This window comes from Triturus cristatus, chromosome 9, assembly GCF_964204655.1.
Source record: "Triturus cristatus chromosome 9, aTriCri1.1, whole genome shotgun sequence".
Classification (NCBI taxonomy): domain Eukaryota; kingdom Metazoa; phylum Chordata; class Amphibia; order Caudata; family Salamandridae; genus Triturus; species Triturus cristatus.
Genome location: NC_140592.1, coordinates 1,164,281,052 through 1,164,303,302, shown reverse-complemented (window position 1 = coordinate 1,164,303,302; position 22,251 = coordinate 1,164,281,052). Strand labels below are relative to the sequence as shown.

The following is a 22,251-nucleotide window of genomic DNA, read 5'->3' as shown; positions in this document are numbered from 1 at the left end:
CGGGTGGGGTGGGAACTTCTACTGTAGCTATGCGTGGGATCGGATCTGAGCCGGGGATTCTGAGGATGTTCTTTCACGCATCAAAGTGATCTCAAGAATGTGCCATGTATGATAACCCTGCAATAAAGTCATAAACGTGTGTATAAGAGACCAGGTCTCAGAGATGCAGTTAGAGCACCTCGTGACGATACTTCGCTGTCTGATCTGATGTGTTCCACTCCGACGGAATAAAACTTTGTTTCCTGCCTTCCAGTCTCCGGCGCCTGCCTCTTTATTGGTTTAGCATCGAATGGTATAAGAGGCGATTACCGCCGGGCAATACTTGAAAGGTTATCGACTACGACTGCCGCTACCATTTAACAATTGGCGTCCCAAGCGTGGGGCCCATCAGCGACACGTGGATCCAGTGGGAGAGGTCCCGACGACAGAGTGAACGACTGCAACGATCGGGAGAGCTCCTGCCCGATAGACCCTCGTCTGGCAGCCGATCATCCGAACTTCACTGGTTCCGAGCAGACCTCTCTCTCGAGTGATCTACGGTCCTGACTGGGAACCATCAGGAGTGCCGCGGCAAATACGGAGAGTAGAGGACGATCGGGCGCTGGAGGCGGAAGACGAGAAACTGTCCACGCGGTCCGGGTAAGGTCGTGAAACACGACAAATTGCGAAACGATTGATTGATTGATTGAAAAATACTAGTATTGCTTATTGATTGTTCTCTTTGAGATATTCGCTGTCTACAAACGGGGAGGAGTAGAAATACTCTCTCTCTCTCCCTTTGCAGATAGTGAAGGGTAGGTAACGCAGACTTTTGTCCCCGTTGTAACCCGTCGTGCCTATCTTTATCTCCCCACTGATTGATTGTCCGAACATTGATTGTTTTGAAGGATAGTGCTCTTTGAGATATTCTCTGTTTGCAAATAACGTAGAATAGAAATATTCTGTCTAGTCTTTGCAAATAGTGAAGGGTAGGTAACGCAGACTTTTGTCCCCATTGTAACCCGTCATGCCTATCTTTATCTCCCCATTGATTGATTGATTGTCCGAACACTAGTTGTTCGGTATTGGTTCTTTGGAGGTATTCTCTGCTTACAAATAACGAGGAATAGAGATATTCTGTCTAGTCTTTGCAAGCAGTGAAAAGATAGGTAGTGCTGACTTTTGTCCCCGTTGTAACCCGTCATGCCTATGTTCTCCCCACTGATTGGTAGTTGGTTCTGCCCGGACCGCTTATTAGAGGTGGACCATCCGGCTCCACTGGAAGGCACCCCTAATAAGGACATGTTCACTAAATATGGACTAGTCGCCGTAGCTTATAGCAAGCTATGGCATAAATATACAAAGAAGGACCCCGAGAGTCAGTGGCCACTGATGGGATCCTTCGACGACCATAAGATAGAAACGCTAGAAATAGCTCTGCGTAGCAATAAGACGACGCCTACTATGCTTGACAGTATCGGCATGTGGCGCAAAGAAGCAACACAACGGAAAAAGAGGGAAGAAGTAAAAGCAGAAAAGGAATTACGAAAGGCAGCTCACCTTGCCACTAGAAAGTTAGAAGAAGAAATAAAGGAGAGAAGGGAAACTAAACTAAGACAGGAGCCCGAAACATCAGGCCAGTACCCTGTTAGGACCCCCTCTATGCTCTACCCTGAGTTGTCCTCTAAGCAACGAACGAATGACGAATTACTATTAGGTCCCCCGATCATTTACATGCCCCCTCCATACGCACCCTCCCAATCGGTAGTGCAACACCCACAACCCCCAAACACAAGCGAAAGCAGTACAGGGGCCTCGGTCCTCACGGCCTCCGCGCCGGCCGAGCCTCTTGTACTGAACACAACGTCAGCAATAACGTTGGATGACCCTGAGATGAGAAAGAAAGATTCCACCAGAATGAATCGACTAACAAAGGATGAACGAGCAGGAATCGACAAGATAGTAGGGACACTGGTAAATCGAAAGGAAAGTGAGGAGTATATAACAGACGTGTATAACTCGTATGCCGACAACCGCAGACGACACTTTGTCGTACGACTTTGTTATCACGCCCTGAATACATATGAGGATAGGTACCACGATAAAGGTCCCGAAGGCTTAGCGGCCCTATATAGGAAGGTAGACATTGGGGAAGAAGGAGAGGGCGATATGACGAACCTCTTCACTCGTACACTCGAGGTCTATCGACACCTTAAAGAGCACAGACAGACAACCAAAGCAGAAACTCCCATAGCGACTAAGCCCCAGGCAGGAAGGACTGATACCATGATGCCCATCAAAGAGGCCACCCCCTACTGGGTCCCCCCACGAGGTCAGGGAACACATGACGACATCAACCACCAAGATGCGAAGGGAAGGGTTGTATATAATTGGGTCTACCAGCCATGGGACCGACAAGACATTTTGACCTTTAGAAAAACTCTACCCGACTTAAGAAAGAACCCGACTGCCTTCTACACCGAACTAGGTACAGCCTTAGGTTCAACAATAATGACTTTAGCAGATATCGACTTGTTCTTCGGGTTATGTCTGCCGGCTGATGTGTGGAAGCAAATCCGGAAAGTCGACCACGCTGAGCCGTTCGGATATACCTGGGTACAACTCGATACCATAGATAAACAGCGAGAACCGGGACAGAAACCCCCGAAAGCCATATTGGAGCTCCCAGACAAGATTGTACAGAAGTTGAAGACTCTAATCCCAGAAAGAAAGGTAGACTGGTCGATAGTGACGGCTTGTCGCCAGAAACCCCAGGAGGATGTGTCTGAATACTTCTCTCGATTCGAGACTGTGTTTTCCGATTATAGTGGCCAGGACATGACCACCGCAACCGGACATCACCTCTTTGTCCAGAATTATGTGAAGGGTCTGTCACAAGAAGTCTCCCAGAAGCTACAGACCAGCGAGAGTAGTTGGGCAGCCTCCAAACCCGCAGCAATCCTCCAGAAGGCCCAATACTACGAGAACCAAAAGAATGAGAACGATAGGGCGTCAGAGAGGAAGAAAAAGGAACTGAAGGAGAGGGTAATGATAGCACAGTTGCAAGGGGTGACCATAGGAAGGGAACCCCCAAAAGGGAATTACCAACCAACCGCCCCTAGAAAGCTACCCCCTAAAGACCATACACCTGCACCCTACAACGGACGGAGAGACTTAGATGGGAACCAATGTGCGTTCTGTAGAGGGTTCGGACACTGGAAATCCCAGTGCCCGGTCCTTCTGGAATTGAACAAAAATAGGGACTCTAGAGACACAGCATATGACCCCAGAAATAGAGGACAGGGACGAGGGTACACGAACGACGCCATCAACGACAGGCCAGGCAGACCAAACACCTTTAATCGCCCCAGACAAAACCAGTGTCAGCAGTCCGACTATGAAAGCACCCATGACTTCGCATAGGACCGCCAGGGGCAAGGGAGGGATCCAGTCGAACTCCGTGTTGACCAGCAAGGTCCTTACGTCACTGCTAAGGTCTTGGGCACAAAGTCTCCATTCCTGGTAGATACTGTGGCGACACGTAGTGCGTTATCTAAACGACTGATTCCTAGGGCACCCTTGTCTGGCTCACATGTAACCTCAATAGGCTTCGATGGAACGCCCTCCACTAACCCCTTGTCAGCACCAATCTCCTTCGATTTAGAAGATAACACCACTGACACGACCTTTCTGCTCTCCTCCAACACCCCCGATGCTATTATGGGACTCGATTTGCTAAAACATTTCCGAGCTACCATCAGATGTTCCCCAGACGGAGTTCGAGTCATCCTGCACGATAACCCAGATCTGTTCAGACCTTGTCACACACGACGTATGCTCTCTATAACTGATGCTGACCTGTCCCTACTCGACACGTTACCTTCACATCTATGGGCTAAAACCGACTCAGATGTAGGGCGCATGGTGATCGACCCAGTACACATAACCGTCCGACCGGACGCAGTGCTCCCAAAGCTCCCACAGTATCGAATATCGCACGAAGGCATTGGTGGAAATCATCCAGTCCCTAGTCGATGCAGGAGTGGTAGAAGAAGTAGTCAGTAATGTTTGCAACAGCCCTATCCTGCCCATTGTAAAGAAGCAAGGCGAGGGAGATGAGAAAGCATACCGCTTCATTGTTGACTTACGAGAAGTTAACAAAGTAGTCATACCTCAGTACCCCGTGGTCTCAGACATCACCACCATCCTCACCCTGATTCCGTCCACTGCCACCACCTTTACTGTTATTGATCTCAAGAACGCATTCTTTTCCATCCCCATCCACCCAGACAGCCGCTACCTGTTCGGCTTCACTTTGAAAGCACGGTCGTACAGATTCTGTAGGGCACCCCAAGGCTACACTGAGAGTCCCAGCATTTATAGCCAAGCCCTCAAGAGACAACTAGATGCAGTCCAATTGCCCGATGGAGTGGTGTTAATACAGTACGTCGATGACATCCTTTTGGCGGCCGACACCACCCCACTTGCTGTCACGGCCACCCTTCACCTCCTCCACTTCCTCGCGGAGAACGGTCACAAGGTCTCCAGGAAGAAGTTGCAGTTCTGCCAACCCCAAGTGACATACCTAGGCCACCTCCTATCCAAGGATGGGAGGAAACTTACACCTGACCGAATTCAGACCATCCTAGAAACCCCTGTTCCCAAAACTCAGAAGCAAGTGCGGTCTCTAGTAGGCCTCACCTCCTTCTGTCGACAGTGGTTGCCAAACTTCAGTCTTATTGTAAAGCCTCTGCTTTCCCTGTTGGCTAAAGATGCCCCCTTCCCTCTCCCCTGGACACCCGAATGCCAAACCTCCTTCAAAGAATTACGAGATGCCCTTTGCTCAGCACCAGTCCTAGGAACCCCAGACTACACTAAACCTTTCTCCCTCTACACCCACGAAAGGGAGGGATGCGCATTGTCTGTCCTAACCCAGTCCATAGGTCCTAAGCAACGCCCTTGTGCCTACTTCTCTGCCACTCTTGACCCTGTAGCCAGAGCTTTGCCCGCCTGCCTTCGAGCAGTAGCCGCCGCTGCTGTCTCTATCCGGCAAAGTGAGGGGATCGTGCTCTCGAACCCCCTCACTGTATTGGTATCCCATGCGGTTGACACCCTCCTGAACCAGACTAAGACTCAACACCTGACTAGCGCACGACTGACTGGTTACGAACTGACTCTGCTTGCACCCCACATCACATTGAAACGATGCACCACTCTGAATCCAGCTACTCTACTACCTCTCCCTGACACTGACCCCAATGCGTCCCCTATACATGACTGCGTGACCCTCACCGACGAACAGACCAAGAGTAGGGTTGACCTCCGAGATACTGCCTTCCCGAACCCTGACGGAGAACTGTGGGTGGATGGCTAATGCATCAAGCTCCCCGATGGCACCACCTCAGCTGCCTATGCAGTCACCACAGCCCGAACAGTTGTTGAGACAGCCCGCATCACACAGCGATCCGCACAGGCGGCGGAACTAATTGCTCTCACACGAGCATGCATCCTGGCAGCAGGGACAACCGCAAACATTTACACAGACAGTCAGTACGCCTTCGGGGTAGTTCACCACTTTGGGCTCTTATGGAAAGAGAGGGGATTCTTGACTTCCCATGGCACACCCATCCTGCATGGAGATCTAGTCTCTGCCCTGACCGAAGCAGTCCTCCTCCCCACACGGCTGGCTGTGATCAAATGCCAGGCACACAAGAAGGTGACAGACATTATAGGACAGGGAAATGCACTAGCTGACATTACTGCCCGAACCACAGCCGAGAATAGGTCCACGACCCGCATGTACGTGACCAGGTCACAAACTGAGAAATGGAAGGATGCTAGGGAAACGATTAGGGACATCCAACTACCCAGCACACCACACGAATTAACTGAATGGGCACGGGTGGGATTGAAGGACGATGACGGTTGCTGGTGAACTAAAGACTCGAACAAATGGTTGCTACCTGACTCATACTTGATCCCCATGCTGACCATGGCACACTCCCCCGCACACATAGGGTCTGCCCCCATGATCGAACTCATCTCCAAAGTCTGGCACAACGACAAAATCTCAGACTCAGCCAAACGCCTGGTCCAACAATGCCTGGTCTGCCTCCAACACAACCCTGGGAAAGGAACTGCTGTACCCCGGGGAGGGTTTGGGGTTCCCAATCACCCCTTTGAAGTCCTACAAATGGACTACGTCCAGTTAGAAAGGTGCCAAGGTTTGAAGTACGTACTTGTCGTTGTGTGTGCCTTCAGCAAGTGGGTGGAAGCCTACCCAACCCACGACAACACCGCTATGACTACCGCAAAAGTACTACTGAAAGAATTCTTCCCCCGATACGGCCTTTGTCGAATTTTGTGGAGCGACAACGGCCCCCACTTTGTAGCCGAGGTTATCCAACTCATCTTAAAGGGGCTGGGTGTAAAACAGAAGTTCCATGCGGTCTTCCATCCCCAATCTGCAGGCTTGGTTGAGCGACATAATGCCACATTGAAGCTTAAGATAGCAAAAATAGTTGCCACCACAGGACTGAAATGGCCAGACGCTCTCCCGCTAGCATTACTATCAATGCGTTCCACCCCCACCAAACACCACTTAACCCCCTACGACGTCGTCTTCGGGCGGCCCATGAACCTTTGGACTGCACCGAAGCCAACATCCATCCACGACGTCCCGGACGTCCTCATGTCTGACTATTTGTATAACCTAACTAAAACGTTGTCTGTTATCCATCAGCAGGTGCTGCAAGCCATTCCTGACGTTTCCAGAGGCCCCGGGCACGACATCCAACCGGGTGACTTTGTCTTAGTGCGTAACTTCCAGCGCACCAAGAGTCTGGAGCCCCGGTGGACGGGCCCTCTGCAAGTCCTGATCACCACCCGAACAGCTCTTCGAGTGGAGGGGAAGCGCAATTGGCTGCATGCACACCACTGCAAGAAGGTATCATCGACCCTGACGACCACGGACAACATCACCGCCCAAGAGGAACTACTGGACACAGACCGACCATCCCTGAGCCACTGCCCGGATACAGAGACACTTGAATTAATGAAATATCCCGATCCTACTGTCCCATCCATAGAAGGGTATAACCTACGACGAAAGGAGGGAACTTCGGCTAAGCAGACCACAAACTAAGTTGAAATCTCAAGAGCGGTTGCCTAGCCACCTCAAAGGCCACCAGGAGAGAAACTAAACCAAGTCTGTGGTTCTGCCCGCTACCGAGTCCCTTGAAGGTGATGGAAGCATCCGACATGAAGATGATGGAAGCAACCGGACGTCCGAAGATCCACTACAAAAACCCAAAGACTGACAGAATGCACAGCTCAAAGACTATTGCACTTTTCATTACCCTTCTCTTTTGCCTTCTCCTCATGGTCACCTTCTGGATCATGGAGGAGAGCACACCCGCTCATAAGACATTGCTGACCACCGTTCAACCTATCACCATGAAAGAACACCATCTGATCTCACTTTCACCCCAACTCCGAGAAAGGCGTAAGGAGTTCTAGAATAACTCTTTTGTGCAGTTGCTCCACCAACACAATCTTGCCGCCAATGCCACTAATTGCTGGATCTGTGGATTGCTACCACATGCCACTGGACACTATTCCTTTCATCCCTTCACCTTTTTCTGTCCATGGTTCCTGCCTCGCCTGGCTAATCCTCCTGCAAGAAAGCTACAAGGACAATGCCACTTCCGGCAGAACTATGTCACACTTCTACCATGGGTTCTGGCTGAACAAAACTGGAAGAACTTCTGCCCCCTTCTGTCCTCTGAGATCAAACACTTCCTTTCACATGGACATCCCTGCCAAAGAACGAGTTGAAATGCAAGTGTTCAACAACCCAGCCAGACCCACCTTCTCTTACCTCCGGAAACGAACGGCCGCCACCCTAACAGTGGCCCTATCCGTCATCAACATCACTGGATTTGTGTGCCTCGAAGGCCTGGGGGCGCAGCTGGTGGGCCACAGCTCCTGCCTCATCACCCGAACATTGGACTCAGTTGATCCACCCTCCTTTGTTGCCTCCCCGAATATGTACTTCGTTTGTGGTACTAAGGCCTACACCTGGCTTCCGAAAGGTTGGGGAGGCACCTGCTACATCGCTTTTGTCCTTCCTCCGACATATGTGGCTCCAGCAAACCATCACCGACAGAAACGTGCCAAAGACATTGTACAAGCCGACTCCACCGGAGCACAGTTCCTGGATGCAGTAAAGGGACTTGTTCCACTCTGGGGTCCAATGGCAAACAGCCGTGCCATCCGCCACTTAACTCAGGCAGTCGAGACGGCGATGAACATTACGGCTGGCATCCTCGCCAACAACACCGCCGAGCTTCAGGCCGTCCGCCTGGTGGCTCTTCAGAACCGCCTCGTTCTAGATGTGGTTCTGGCTGATAGTGGAGGAGCATGCCGCATCATTGGGTCCAGCTGTTGTACCTACGTACCGGATAACTCCCCCTCAGTCAACAAAGCAATTGAACACCTCCACAGACTTTCCGCAGAGGTTCATCAGGAGCAAGAAGGATGGTCACTTGGGAGTTGGTTTTGGGACACTATTAAAAGTTGGGGATGGAGGCTGTTTTCAGTTATCCTAATACCAATTGTGATACTATGTGGATGTTGCTTGGGGATTCAGTGTCTGCCACCTTTATGTTCGCTTTTTATGAACTGCATCTGCCCTAAGACTTTGAACTTTGAAGCGGAGCGAATGAAAGCTTTGTATGAGGTGGAAGTTCGTAGTATTATGGGGATAGATCCGAACTAAACAAGCTGGCGAGATGTGTTAAAAGGGAGGACTGTGGAAATTTAGTTTGCGAACTGAACATTATCTGCGCCATCTTGTCTCTCCCCAGCGCGACACACAGGAAAGCGCACGGCAGCCATTTTAGGCACTTTGGTCTCTCCCTGCTCATTGCCGATCGCCAGCGCGTCCCCCTGGCGCTGCAAGCATTCCCCCGCGCGCCGGCCACCCCCGCTCTCTCATACACGGGCCATAAACCCTCTCCTTCTGCGCGACCCTGCCATGGAACCACATCCCACGCCTGACCGACATCCTATACATGGTCATGCATCTCTTTGATAACCCCCTTCCTCTGCGCCCGATTGTCCGAACCGATCCCAGGCCATCACCTAGCCCTGCGGATGCAGTTTATTGCCACTACTGTAAGGGAAACACCCCACATCAAAGGGATTACAGCAGATCAAGGCCCCCACCTCCTGAGACCCGACCGGTTGCACACACCCCCGGGAACTGGCGGAATATCCTGCTGTGTGATAGCCATCTCCTACTGCGGGTGGGGTGGGAACTTCTACTGTAGCTATGCGTGGGATCGGATCTGAGCCGGGGATTCTGAGGATGTTCTTTCACGCATCAAAGTGATCTCAAGAATGTGCCATGTATGATAACCCTGCAATAAAGTCATAAACGTGTGTATAAGAGACCAGGTCTCAGAGATGCAGTTAGAGCACCTCGTGACGATACTTCGCTGTCTGATCTGATGTGTTCCACTCCGATGGAATAAAACTTTGTTTCCTGCCTTCCAGTCTCCGGCGCCTGCCTCTTTATTGGTTTAGCATTGAATGGTATAAGAGGCGATTACCGCCGGGCAATACTTGAAAGGTTATCGACTACGACTGCCGCTACCATTTAACAAGTCAGGACCAGTCGAGTTCCAGCAGCAGCGAGTGGTGCAGTTTTGGTTCTGCTGCATGCCTGTTGAGTCGAAACGGTGGGGGTTACTTCTGATTATATTTTGTCGCTACTCTCCTGCTCTGTTAAGCAGTGCTTAGTTTGTAAAGAAAAATAAGTACTAGTGCCCTCGTCAGAATGCCACTGCAGCTTGCACCTCTGGAGGGGTAAAAGGCCGCAAAGGAGGAGACTACGAGTGTGAGGTGGAACACCTTGGGAAGAGAAGTATGCCAAAATAAATGTTTGGGATGGAGCAGCAGCTAAAGCACTTACTTCACATAAAAACTATACAATAGAGCTATAGGTAGTGTCAGAAGCAGAACATACAACAGATAGAGAGCTGACAGTAGAACTATGCGTCAGACACACACACATACATGTTACCCCTTCCAGCTATGGTAATAGTGTAAAACTCGCAGCAAAGTGAACTCCCTCACCACATACACACTGTCCGCCAACTGGCAGCAACTTCCTTCACAAACGTAACAAAGGCTGTACTTTATTATATCTAATTGCATTTATTTAGCATTTACTACTTCTGACGAGGTGTTCATAACAGAACCAATTAAAAATTCTGTCACACGTACAAGTAGCAGCAGCCAGTGAAAGCCTCTCTCCCTTGCGCGCGCGAAGGACAGCAGCAATGCAGGCTTCTGTTTAACATACACCTACACCCACCAACTAAGCAGCAACAAAATAACAGAGAGCAATGCAAATTGCTCTCTTACACACACACATACAGAGATGCAGCAGCAGTGCAAGCCTCCCCTACACAACACGGAGAACGAACAACAGCACTGCGAGCTTAATCTTACATACATACACACAACACACACGCTCACCGCACCAGCAGTGCAAACCTCACTCACCCACAACACAGAAAACGGGTGGGAATAATACAAGTTTCTCTCACATACACCAAACGGCAGCAGTAGCTTCTCTCTCTCTCACACCACACAGGCATCAAGAGTGCAAGATTCCACACACAAGTAGAGAGCACGGTCTGTTCCCGTGAGACTGTGACACGGCAAGCACAGATAACCTTTGAACTGGTTTCAGCGTGCATGAGAACGTGCCTAAAGCCTGCTTAAAGGAAAGTTGTAATTTTATGAAAGACGTGAAGTTCAGAAGCACATCACTCACTGAAAAGTCTACTTGCGCGCGCCGCAGCGGATTCCTCAGCACTGCCGCCAGGCCCTTCAGCCCGTCTGGGAACAGTTCCAATCTCCGACGGGGGGGAGGGAGGTAAAGCGAAAGCACGCCGCCATGCACGCGTAGAGACAAAAAAATGCGCGAGCGTGTGGACATCCCTACGCTAATTAAAGTAAACAAAGATGGTGTCGGGCTGTCCACATGCGCGTGCATTTTTTGTCCGTACGCGTGCATGCTAAGCTTTTGTGGATGACGAGAGCAGCCAATTTTGTCCATCTGCAAGCCCGTGTTTTGGCTGAATCGATCGCAAAAGGTTCTTGCTTGGCGAGAGCAGCGCTAGCGCTGCTTTCGCCAGGCGAGACCTAATAACCGAGATATTTATTCCATCTCTGGTCCCTGTTGTCTCGGCGTTGGGTGGAGAAGCATGGTCAGTGGTGTAACAAAACTTGAGGGGGCCCACCTGCAAGGCACATAGAGGGGGCCCGCTTCGGATTTAATAAGAAGCTCTCAGACCAGAGGACTGTGCTGAGGGAGCCCCTGCAGTATTGGGCCCCTCCACATCGTGGGGGCTGAGGGGGCCTGTATAACTCCACTGAGCATGGTGAGCTTGTTCTCCTGGATCGGCTCCCGTCTTTGTTTCGTTTTGTGTTGCTGCTGTGTTGCTGCCAAGATAAAAACAGAAATACAACAAGGAGACATTATGAACTCCTTCTGGGTAACGCGCTGAAAGCGCTTTCATCATTTGGAGAAAATAACTTGCCTGTTTGTATTTGAGAATAAGAGTCTATTTTCTGTTATCCAGCTGTCGAACAGAGAAACAGAAATACAAGAACATTTTTAGTTTCATTTGGGAATTATGAATGATTTCGAAGCTACATAACTTTACTAAAAGCTGCATTAACTTTATATCACATTTATCATTCATATCATTAGTCTCCATGAAAACTAAATAGTATCTGAGGCATGAAGAGATGCTTAATTGTTTGCAGAATTTGAGAACATATGTACTGTACCTGCAAGTTTCAAGCAAAATCATGTTTTGAAGATTTACAGACTGTAGGATAGGTGAGATATTATGTAATATTTGTATATTACCTCTAGTTTGTGGAATTCGAGGAATTACATTATGGTCTTTCCCTTTCAGTAACGAGTCGGTCTAACCAGAAGGGCAGCATCAAGAGCATTTGGACAGAAGGGGGAATTATCAGCTATTTCTCCTACATCTGTCTACTTTTCATTACAGGAGGAAAGGGAGAGGAAGTTCAAGGCGACACCGAAAAAGGAGTTTACCTTTCCATTCCCGCTTCCGGGGCGGGCGGGATTAGGCCTTGATATAGTGGGGACTTCTCTGCTTGACCCGGAGGTTGGGAGTATTCTGCGTGACCGACCATTTCATTGCTGTGGAAACACATACCAGGTGAGATTCTGACACTTATTGCCGGAGGACACAGCTGTTTGTCTCATTGTTTTCCCAGCATTTCACTTTGGAATTTGCTCATTAATCAGAGCAATGATGTATCACCGGTATTTTGGTGAGGAAACCTTTGACCCGGACATGGTGGACGAGCAAAACCTCGTGGAGGATTTGGATGCATCAGTCACATAGACTGTTAATCAGCCCTGGCAGCTGCCCTCCAACCCTCTAAATGCTCCCTGCAGCAGTATGCCATCATTTCCGCCCGCCTCCTGGTCTTGCCCATGTGGATGGCAGCCCCCTCTCTGATGACTGGCACAGGGACAAGACTGATTTGCATATGGCCAGGTCTAAACTTGGGTGGCATGGTGAGCAAAAGAATGATGGATTTAACCCAGATCTCTTGACTGGGGGTGAATGTTTTGATTTGTTCTGCATTCCGTCCATCAATTGTGTGTCTTTTGCCCTCTCTGATGACTGGCCTCACATTGCTGTTATGATCCGCATCTCCCAATCCTTTACTTCTGACCACGCTCACTCAGCATGCACCCTGTGGACGGAAGATGCGGCTCACCCTCTACGCCTACTTCCCAACACAGACTCAGACCAGTGCTCTTCTCATCCCTCAGTCACTGACGACTGTTGCTCATCTCCATGGAATCGACAGAAGAATACCCAGTGTGACTACTCGCATCCTTCTACCTCCACCCAACCTCCCCCCGACTCTCCAGGACTTGGACCCAGACTTCATCATTCATTCTCGCTCCTCAGACTGGGCTCCCCTTGACCCTATTACGGACTAAGTCCATAATCGCATCCGCAAGGGATATGACAAAGAAGTGCGCAACCGGTTGCACTCCGAGTGTCTCCGCCTCGACATCACAGATAAGGTGACCACGACCCCAGAATTGACCCCCCAATCTAGCAACCTTCTTCAAATGCTCCTCTAAGGATCCCAAGAAAGGGATTGGGATTGACAGGTCTTGAGAAGCCTGTGTAGATAAGGTCCTCTACTTGACAGACCCCCTTTATAAAATCCTTGATATGGCAGTCACCGCCAAGGACACGGGTTCCCCCATCGACCCCAACACATCGGCAGGCTGGGCCCAGCAGGCGTTATGCCTGCTGGGAAATGCTAATCGTGCCTTATAGGCGGAGTGCCATAGATCCATACTCAATCTGGATAAAACCCAAGCTGGTCGAACTAGCCACTGCAGAATCGGGCCCGAAGGCTAATGGCCTCCTCTTTGGCAACAAATTTGTCAAGGACCTCTGAAAATGTGGCGTTATGCCTGCTGGGAAATGCTAATCGTGCCTTATAGGCGGAGTGCCATAGATCCATACTCAATCTGGATAAAACCCAAGCTGGTCGAACTAGCCACTGCAGAATCAGGCCCGAAGGCTAATGGCCTCCTCTTTGGCAACAAATTTGTCAAGGACCTCTGAAAATGTGTCCAGACGTCCACAGAACCTGACAAAGAGAAGTCTTCACTGCATAAGGTGTTCCACAACCATCCCCTTTATGGATGGGCTGATCGATACAAAGGGCGTTCGCCCGGGTGTCCATATATACCAGGTCCTTCCAGAACCCATCAAGGCAGAACTGCGCCTACGGCAGTGAATCATACACCACCTTCTACCCCTCTAGAGACTGAGGAGGGTGTTCCTGATGTGGCAGAAGCGCCTTCCGAGGCCAGGGAAATTTCAATGCCTCTTCCGGTGTCTCTGGTAAGGCTTATTCCTTCTTCGTCAGCACAGTTGGTGGAGAAGAACAAAACATTTCCTTCCCAATTGAGGTCCATCACACAGGATCCATGGGTTCTGTAGACCGTCTCCGGGGTCAAACTAGATTTGGGACCCTCCGTCAGCCCTCACTTCCACCCCTATCCTTTTTTCCCTTAAAGATAAGTCCTTTATTCGTGACAAAAGGCTCCAACTCCTACAGAATGGAGCAATTTGCCAATCCAATCTCAATCCCTCTGGGTGTTGCAGCAACATCTTTGTGGTCCTCAAAAAAGGAAAAGGTGCCCATCTGGTCATCAATTTCAAAGAATTCAACTCGTGGACCCTTTTCCATAATTTCAAGATGGAGGGGATTCATCTCCTCAGAGATCTTCTCCGAGATGGAGATTGGATGGTCCGCTTTGACTTGAAAGACGTGTACTTTCAATCCTCATTATTACTCGGCTTCACAAGTTCCTTCTGTTAGCTTGGGAGGGTCAGTAGTTCCATTGCAAAGTCCTTCCCATCGGTCTGTCCTCCACACTGTAGTGCATCACCAAGGTGATGCGTCCAATTGTGGAACATTTTCAGGCTCGAGGAGTCCGTCTTATCACATATCTTGATGATATTCTCCTCACGGCACAAGACGAGCACCAGTTACTAAATCATTTATCCTGGACTATTCAACTGCTCCAGGATTTGGGTTTCCTAGTGAACCAGAAAAAGTTCATCCTTCCTCCCTCTCAATGCATAGAGTTCCTCGGTTTCCAAATCGATTCGGCGTCGGCTCTGCTCTCTCTTCCTCGGCAGAAGCTAAAGTCTGTTCCCTTTCCCAGGACAAGATCTCCCAGAGGGTGCTAGCCAGGATTGTGGGCCTATTGGTGTCCTCATTTTAGGCAATCTATCCAGCCCCCCTGCACTACAGGGCTCTTTGACTTCCGCTTGCAATAATGTAGGAAATCAGCAGACATATAATAACAAAACACCTTGAGCCCGCAAAATTCCTCGAGCCCTCAAATCATCTCGATCTGGTGTGTACCTTAATGGCAGCCACTGTGCGGCAAGAAGAGCAAGATCTCTGACCTTCTTGGTCAGTGTCACTGCTCTCCCCCAGTGCAGCTCCACCGTTAAGGCTCTGCCCTTGAGCCTGAGCCCCCTCCAGGTAGGTGTCCGAGGCCCTCCTTCATTCGCAGGCTCCTGCCTGTGCCTCATCCCTGGTGGTCTAGTGGAAGAGCACCCTGCTCTTCTGCTATTCCACTCTGTCCTGTATCCTTTTTGGCTCTTTCTCTCTCTCTTTCATTGCCTTTTCTCTCTCTTTGCTCCTCTTTCATTGCCGTTTCTCTCTCTTTGCCTCTCTTTCAATTACTTTTTCTCTTTTACCTCTTTTTCATTGCCTTTTTCTCTTTTTGCGTCTTTCTCTTTGCCTCTCTCTTTTTGCCCCTTTTCCCTCTTGCCCTCCTCGCTCCCTCTTCTTGCGCTCGCCCGCCCTTGATGCCCCCTTTTCCCCTGCTCCCCAGCATGTCACTCCCGCTCTTGACTCCCAGCTGATCGCCCTCCCCCAACATCTACTTAATGGTGGCCGCTGTGCGGCCTCCCGTAGTGTCTGCATCGCTGGCGCGTGCCACAGACAAGCCTGTCTGCACCCGCCCGCGACCCAATCGCGACCAGTGCAGGGACCCTGGTCCCCGACCCCCCGCTGCTATAACCCCAGCACTCTCCATGCACTCAACCCCGAACGCGACAACGATGCCAAGTAGCCCACAGCCCGCCAGACGCTAGTACACACAAACCACTGAGCTGCATCCTCCTCAACATATGCTCCCTGCACAGACATGCCGTAGAAATCTGGGACCTCCTCAACACTCAAACCCCTGTTGTCGCCTTCCTCACAGAGACCTGGAACAATGCCAACTCCGCACCTGACATCGCAACCACTATCCCCGACAGATACAAGATCCTGAAAAAAATCCACCCCAACCGCCCAGGAGAAGTCCTTGCCATCGTCCACAAAAGCTCCCTTCGATTGACAACCACTGACTCGGAGGACGCCTTGCCTCCAATGGAACACATTCACTTCCAGATCCAAGCAAACCTCAGAACGACGCTCAACGGAACACTCGCCTACGGACGACCTGGCCCCTGCACCCATTTCACCAACGTCATTGCTGACCTCATCGCACCCACGCCTTCGCCGGCACAGACTACTTACTACTTGGAGACCTGAACTTCCACCTGGACAACCAGAGTGACCCCAACACCACCACCCTCCTAGAGAACATCACCAATATTGGGCTGAAGCAACTTGTCTCTGCCCCCACTAACACAGCGGGGGACACACTTCGCAGACACACACTTCGCAGGAGGAAACAACGTCTTCTTCAGCTACACCCCGAACCTGCTCTAGAATGACCATTTCTCCTTTACTAACCCCACCGCACACAAGTGCGAACGCTGCCTCCCCTGCCGAATCTGGACACCTCACCTCCCCCCTCACCTGCACACCACCCCCAACTACAACAGACTCCAACACAGCAGCAAGTAACCTCCACCAATGGATCGCCAACTGCACCAACAAACTTACCACCCTCCAGAACGCCATGAGACGACACAACAAGAAAGCAAATTGGTTCACGACGGCACTCCAAGAATCCAAGCGCTCCTGACGACGACTGGAAAAGACATGGAGAAACAGCAAAACTCTAGAAGCACTCTCTGCCTACAAAACCGCCACCACGGCACACAAATAACTCATCAAATCCACAAAGAAAAACTTCTTCACAGACAGAATCCTCTCCAACGCCCACAACTCCAAGGAACTCTTAGCCATCAAACAAGAATTTGCAAAACCCAACAGCAAAACAACTGACGTTCCTCCCTCTCAAGACCTATTCAACAGACTCAGCTCCTTCTTTCACCTCAAGATCAAGACGCTCTATGACAACTTCCATGACCAAGACCTCTGCACTGCCACAACGCCCACCCCCAGTGATGCCACCCAACGGACACTTCTTATCTGGACCCCACTCATGACAGAAGACACCCTAAAGACCATGAAGAGCATCCATTCCGGAGCACCTTCTGACCGCTGCCTGTCGCACATCTTCCACAGGGCCGCCACTGCCATAGCACCCAAACTATGCCGAACCATTAACTGCTCCCTCGAGACCGCCACATTCCCCAACAACTGGAAGAACACCAAAGTGAACCCCCTCCTAAAGAAGCCCTCCGCAGACCCGACGGACCTCAAGAACTTCAGGCCCATCTCACTGCTCCCTTTCGCAGCTAAGGTAATTGAAAAGGCCTTCAACACCCAGCTAGCACACTTCATCGAAACCAACAACATCCTAGACACCTCTCAATCCAGATTCCAATGTAACCACAGCACCGAGACCACCCTCCTCTCTGCCACAGACAACATCCACATCCTCCTCGACCAAAGCCAAATGGCAGCCCTCATCCTCCTGGACCTATCAGCAGCTTTCGACACCGTCCCCCACCGCACACTCGCCACCGGACTCCATGACACCGGCATCCAAGGAAAGGCTCTAGGCTGGCTACGATCTTTCTTCACAGGCTGAAAAACAGAGTATAAGACTCCTGCCCTTCCTCTCAGAACTGACAGAGATCAGATACAGCGTACCCCAAGGAATCCCCCCAGCCCCACCCTCTTCAATGTCCACATGGACCCCTCGCAACCATCATCATAAACCATGGGCTCAACATCGTCTCCTATGCCGATGACACTCAGCTCATCCTCTCTCTCACCAAGGAACCGGACATCACCAGGCACAATTTCCAAGAAGGGATTAAAGTCGTCGCAACCTGGATGAGGAACAGCTACCTGAAGCTCAACTCGGAGCAAACAGAAATCCTCATCCTCGGCTCCACCCCCTCCGCATGGGATGACACCTGGTGAGCCCCCACTCTGGAAACCCCACCCCAATGGACCACGCACGTAACCTTGGCATTATACTAGACTCATTATCTCTCTATGAATCGCCAGATCAATGCCGTCTCCTCCGCATGCTTCAACACCCTCTGCATACTACTCAAGACATTCACGTGGTTCCCACCTCTGACTCCAAGAAAACTGTCACCCACGCATTCATCACCAGCAGACTGGACCACGGCAATACCCTCTATGCTGGAATCAACAAAAAACTGCCCCCAAGAGAAACCTCCGCTTAGCCGACCTCTCCCAAGCCCCCGTTCCATGCTTCCATAGGACCAGAGCAGGTGGAAGGTCCTTGTCCTACCTCGCAGTCAAAACCTGCAACGATCTCCCCCTTCAACTCCGGTGAAGCCTGACACTGCACCAATTCAGCAACGACCGCTAGACTTGGCTCTTCGAATGACCCCAACTGACCTGATCACACCCACCCCCCAGCGCCTTGAGACCCTAACGGGTGAGTATTACGCTTTACAATTTCCTGATTGATTGAAGATCAAATTGGATAACATCTCTGCAGTCCAGTTACATCAACAAACTGGGCGGGACCAAATCCCAGGTTCTGGTTGAGATTGCCGAGGCATTTCGGCATTATTGCCTCCTTCACCGCATCTCAGTGACTGCGGAATATCTCCTGGGTTGGGACAACCTTGTGACAGACTGAAGCTCAAAGCATCTTCAGGATGCCAGCGAGTGGAGGCTTCACTCATCCATCTTCCTGCTACTCCAGAAACAATGATGCCCGTGCAACACAGATTTGTTTGGCTCTTGCCTATCCATTTAACTTTTGAAATGTTTCTCATGGAGCCCGATCCTTTGGCTCTAGCTACGGATGCCTTTCTACAGGACTGGAACGGCCCTCTGCACTATGCCTTCCCTCCATTCCTGCTGATACCCAGAGTGTCAGCCCAAGCCTGCAACCAACATGCAGAGCTAATTCTGATTACTCCAATGTGGAGATCTCAACCCTGGTTCCCTGTTCTGCTGGAGATGTCCTGTTCTTGCCCATCACAGATTCTTACATTCCCAGATCTTCTTCTGGACCCATCGGACCTTCGCCATCCCATGGTGATACAGGGCCAGCTACATCTCATGGCGTGGTGCATTTCAGGGACCGTTGGGTCATGCCTGGCCTTTCGGAACAGTCTGAATCTTTCCTCCTCCGTTCTTGGTCAGAAGCCACTCGTAAGTGCTACCCCTCGGCTTGGCAACGTTGGCTAACCTATTCCTTGGTTAGCAGCTATTGCTCGACTATTTCGGACAGGCATTCCTTGGTGAATGGGAAACCCGTTGGGGATCATCCTTTGGTGAGTCGAGTCATGAGAGGTATTCAGCTAAGCAATCCTCCTCGTCCTAAGTATTCCTACTTGTGAGATGTGAACATTGTTCCCTCGTTTTTACAATAATAGCCCGCTAATTCTGAGCTTTCGCGTAAACAACTTTCAGTGAAGTTAACCATGCTTCTTTGTTTGGTGTCCTGCCAGAGAGTTTCCAATATAAAAGCACTGGATTTAACAGGTAGAGTGTTTTCCCGCAACAGGGTCTCTTTTACTTTATTCAGAAGAACCAAAACTGATTCAAGGCAGATTACATAATCGCAGTTTTCGCATCACCCTAAACTATGCATTGTACAATGTTTGAAAGAATATGAAGATTGTACTGGGTGTGATATTGCAACAGCAACTAATAATGAGCCACACTTTGTATACTTGTAACATACTTGATTAGAACGGGTTCATGGGAACTCGGGCTGCTCCAACCTTCTTTACTCTATATCTTTCTCCTAACTGACTCCTTTCTTTCCGTTTTCCGACCCCTACATTTGCTCATAGGTCCCTTTACATGCAGGGTCGTAGCACCTGCATGCCAATATATTACTACAAGATTACGCTAGGGAACCCCGTAGGTCCACTGGAGGCAAATTGCTAATTTTTCTTCAGAAGCCTTTTAACATGGTTTCTTCCGCCACCTTAGCAAGATGGGTCAAGTGGCTTTATGGGGAGGCGGGTATTGCTATCAGTAGATTTGGTGTCCACTCAGTCTGGGGAGTAATGGTTTCTAAATCCTTTCCACTGGGTTCCCAATTACAGGATATCATTAGGGCCGCTGATTGGTTCTCAGATTCTACCTTTAAGATCTCTTACTGCAAACCTATTTTAGATGTGGCTTCTGTGGTGGTAGATCAGCTTTAAACAAGCATAATCCATAGCCTCTGGTCCAGACATAGAATGAAAATCTTTCTAGCTAACGCGTCTAGAATTTTAAAATCTATTAAGGACTTAGAGGCGAGGATTATCCCACCCGGCACATCACACAAATTAATATTGTTTGATGTTGTATGATGTATTACACTCACCCTAAATGTTTGCTTAATGATGTCTTTGAGATACATTCCGTGGTGGATTGAAAATTACATGTGTTTTTTCTAGGTTCTGAACAGAAGCAGTAATCGTTGAATTTCAGCAGGATGTTCAGCCTTCCAGTAATCCTTCTGGACGTTCCTGTACATGTTCCACCCCGGATGGTCAGTCAAGTGGGCAGTTCGTTATTCTAGTTTGAATGGACAAGAAAGATTATCAAGTACATTGGACTGTTCGCCACCATTTGGCAAAGAAAAAGGAGTTAAAATGGCGTTGTGTCATTATATCAGTAAGGATATCAGCTGAGTAGTGTATTGCTGGTGACATCAATGAGGGAATGTTGAGAAATTTAGTTATTTTTAGAATGTTTAAATGTAATTGACTGCTGTGAAAAATATGTTAATAAACAGCAAAGAAAGAGAAAGTATATTCCTCGCCTCCAAATCCTTAATAGAATTGAAAATTCTAGACGCGTTAGCTGGAAATATTTTCACTCCCTCACAATGCAATAAGTGACATCTGCGGACGCAGGGAGACCAGGTGCATGCTTATGGTAGTATCGCCTCTTAATTTTGTACAAGTGGGTTTACTAAATGTTATTGTGAGTCTGTGTGTGCAGCATGTGAATAAAAGTGCAGCACATTTGAATTAAACATTTTGCAAAATTTCTTTGTATGCACAACCCACTATTATTTGTTTTGCCCCCTGTATAATAATTCAGGAAACGACTCAAAGCCAACTTTATAATGCTTATTTTGGAAGAATAAGATACATCCCTGGCATGCTGAAAGGCAAACACACATTGCACTCAGACTGTACTTAATGTTTGATGAATTGGAGCAGGTGGTGCACGTATGTCTCGACACTTGCTTTCACATAAAACTTGCAAAGCCAATAGATCCATCTCTTATTGATGAGACCTATTGGTCTTGCCAGTGTTTCTTTGTTATATTCTGCTCAAGTGATAACTGTCATAGATTTTTTTCAGGACAACTCAGTCACATCAATTCTATGAAGCTACTTCACACCAGGGATTTGAGCAGGACATTTGGTTGTGTGTATGATCAGAGCAATTTAAGCATTGATCTTTTTTCAGATAATTTACATGAACACAATACAGTTTAGTCCCAATTAATTACTTAGGACTTATTAATAATTCTATTTTTTTATTCTTAAATGCTATTATAGCCAGCAGGAATATTTTTCCCATCAGCACAGGAAGTGGCATAACTGGATCTCTCATCCACCTGCAAAGGTAGTGACATCACCGCGCTCCTACCTCCTCACTGGACCTACTTAATGGCAGCTGCAACATGGATGTGCAGTGGAGGCATGCAACGGTTACACCACTGGCAGGCCAAGGGCATGCCAATCCACTCTCCCCACTGCTTCTGCAACGTACCACACACCACGGCAGGAGTCTTCACCTGCACCCACTGCTGGTTCTCCTGCAGTCACCTACCCACACACCACACGCAAGCACCAGCAATGCCAGCAAAACCCCAACCAACACCATATGCCACAGCAAACCCGCATGCCAACACTCACTCGCATGCAAGCTATTCAACACACAAGCTCTCAGGAATCATACAACCAAAATCTGAGATCTGCGCAGCAGGGACACACGGACCTCCTCTTCCTGATGGAAACCTGGCTCAACTTCACAGTGGCACCCGACATTGCCACGACAATCCCAGCAGGCTACAAGATTGCACGTCAGGACCACCTTCACAAGCCAGAGGGAGGATTCTCAGTCTTCTACAAGGACTCTGTCAAGTGCTCAACTTCAGCGGAGAGCGCCACTCCATTCATGGAACATCTGCACTTCAAGCTGAAAATCCCCAAGAACTTCATTCTGAATGGAGCCTTCGCATACCGAACAGCCGGACCACGAGCAAGGTTCACTATCCTCATCACCGACTTCATCACCCCCCTCACCTTCAACTCCACAGCCTACATATTCCTCGGCGAC

General features: G+C 49.5%; 1 protein-coding gene across 4 annotated transcripts in view; it reads left to right on the top strand.

Moving 5' to 3' along the window:
- Positions 1–21,010, top strand: part of LOC146799567 (uncharacterized) — a 338,081-nt gene extending 317,071 nt beyond the window's left edge. For 3 of the 4 annotated variants that reach the window (XR_014968943.1, XR_014968944.1, XM_085627154.1), the window contains 2 exons: positions 12,078–12,251; positions 20,349–20,768. Coding sequence is in view for 1 of the 4 variants with exons in the window: in XM_085627154.1 (XP_085483280.1) it covers positions 12,078–12,251; positions 20,349–20,375 (201 nt within the window). In the remaining 3 variants the exon portion in view is untranslated. Of the gene's footprint in view, positions 1–12,077; positions 12,252–20,348 lie in introns of all 4 variants that reach the window. The other variant, XR_014968942.1, reaches the window with a different exon arrangement.
- Positions 21,011–22,251: the final 1,241 nt, after the last annotated feature.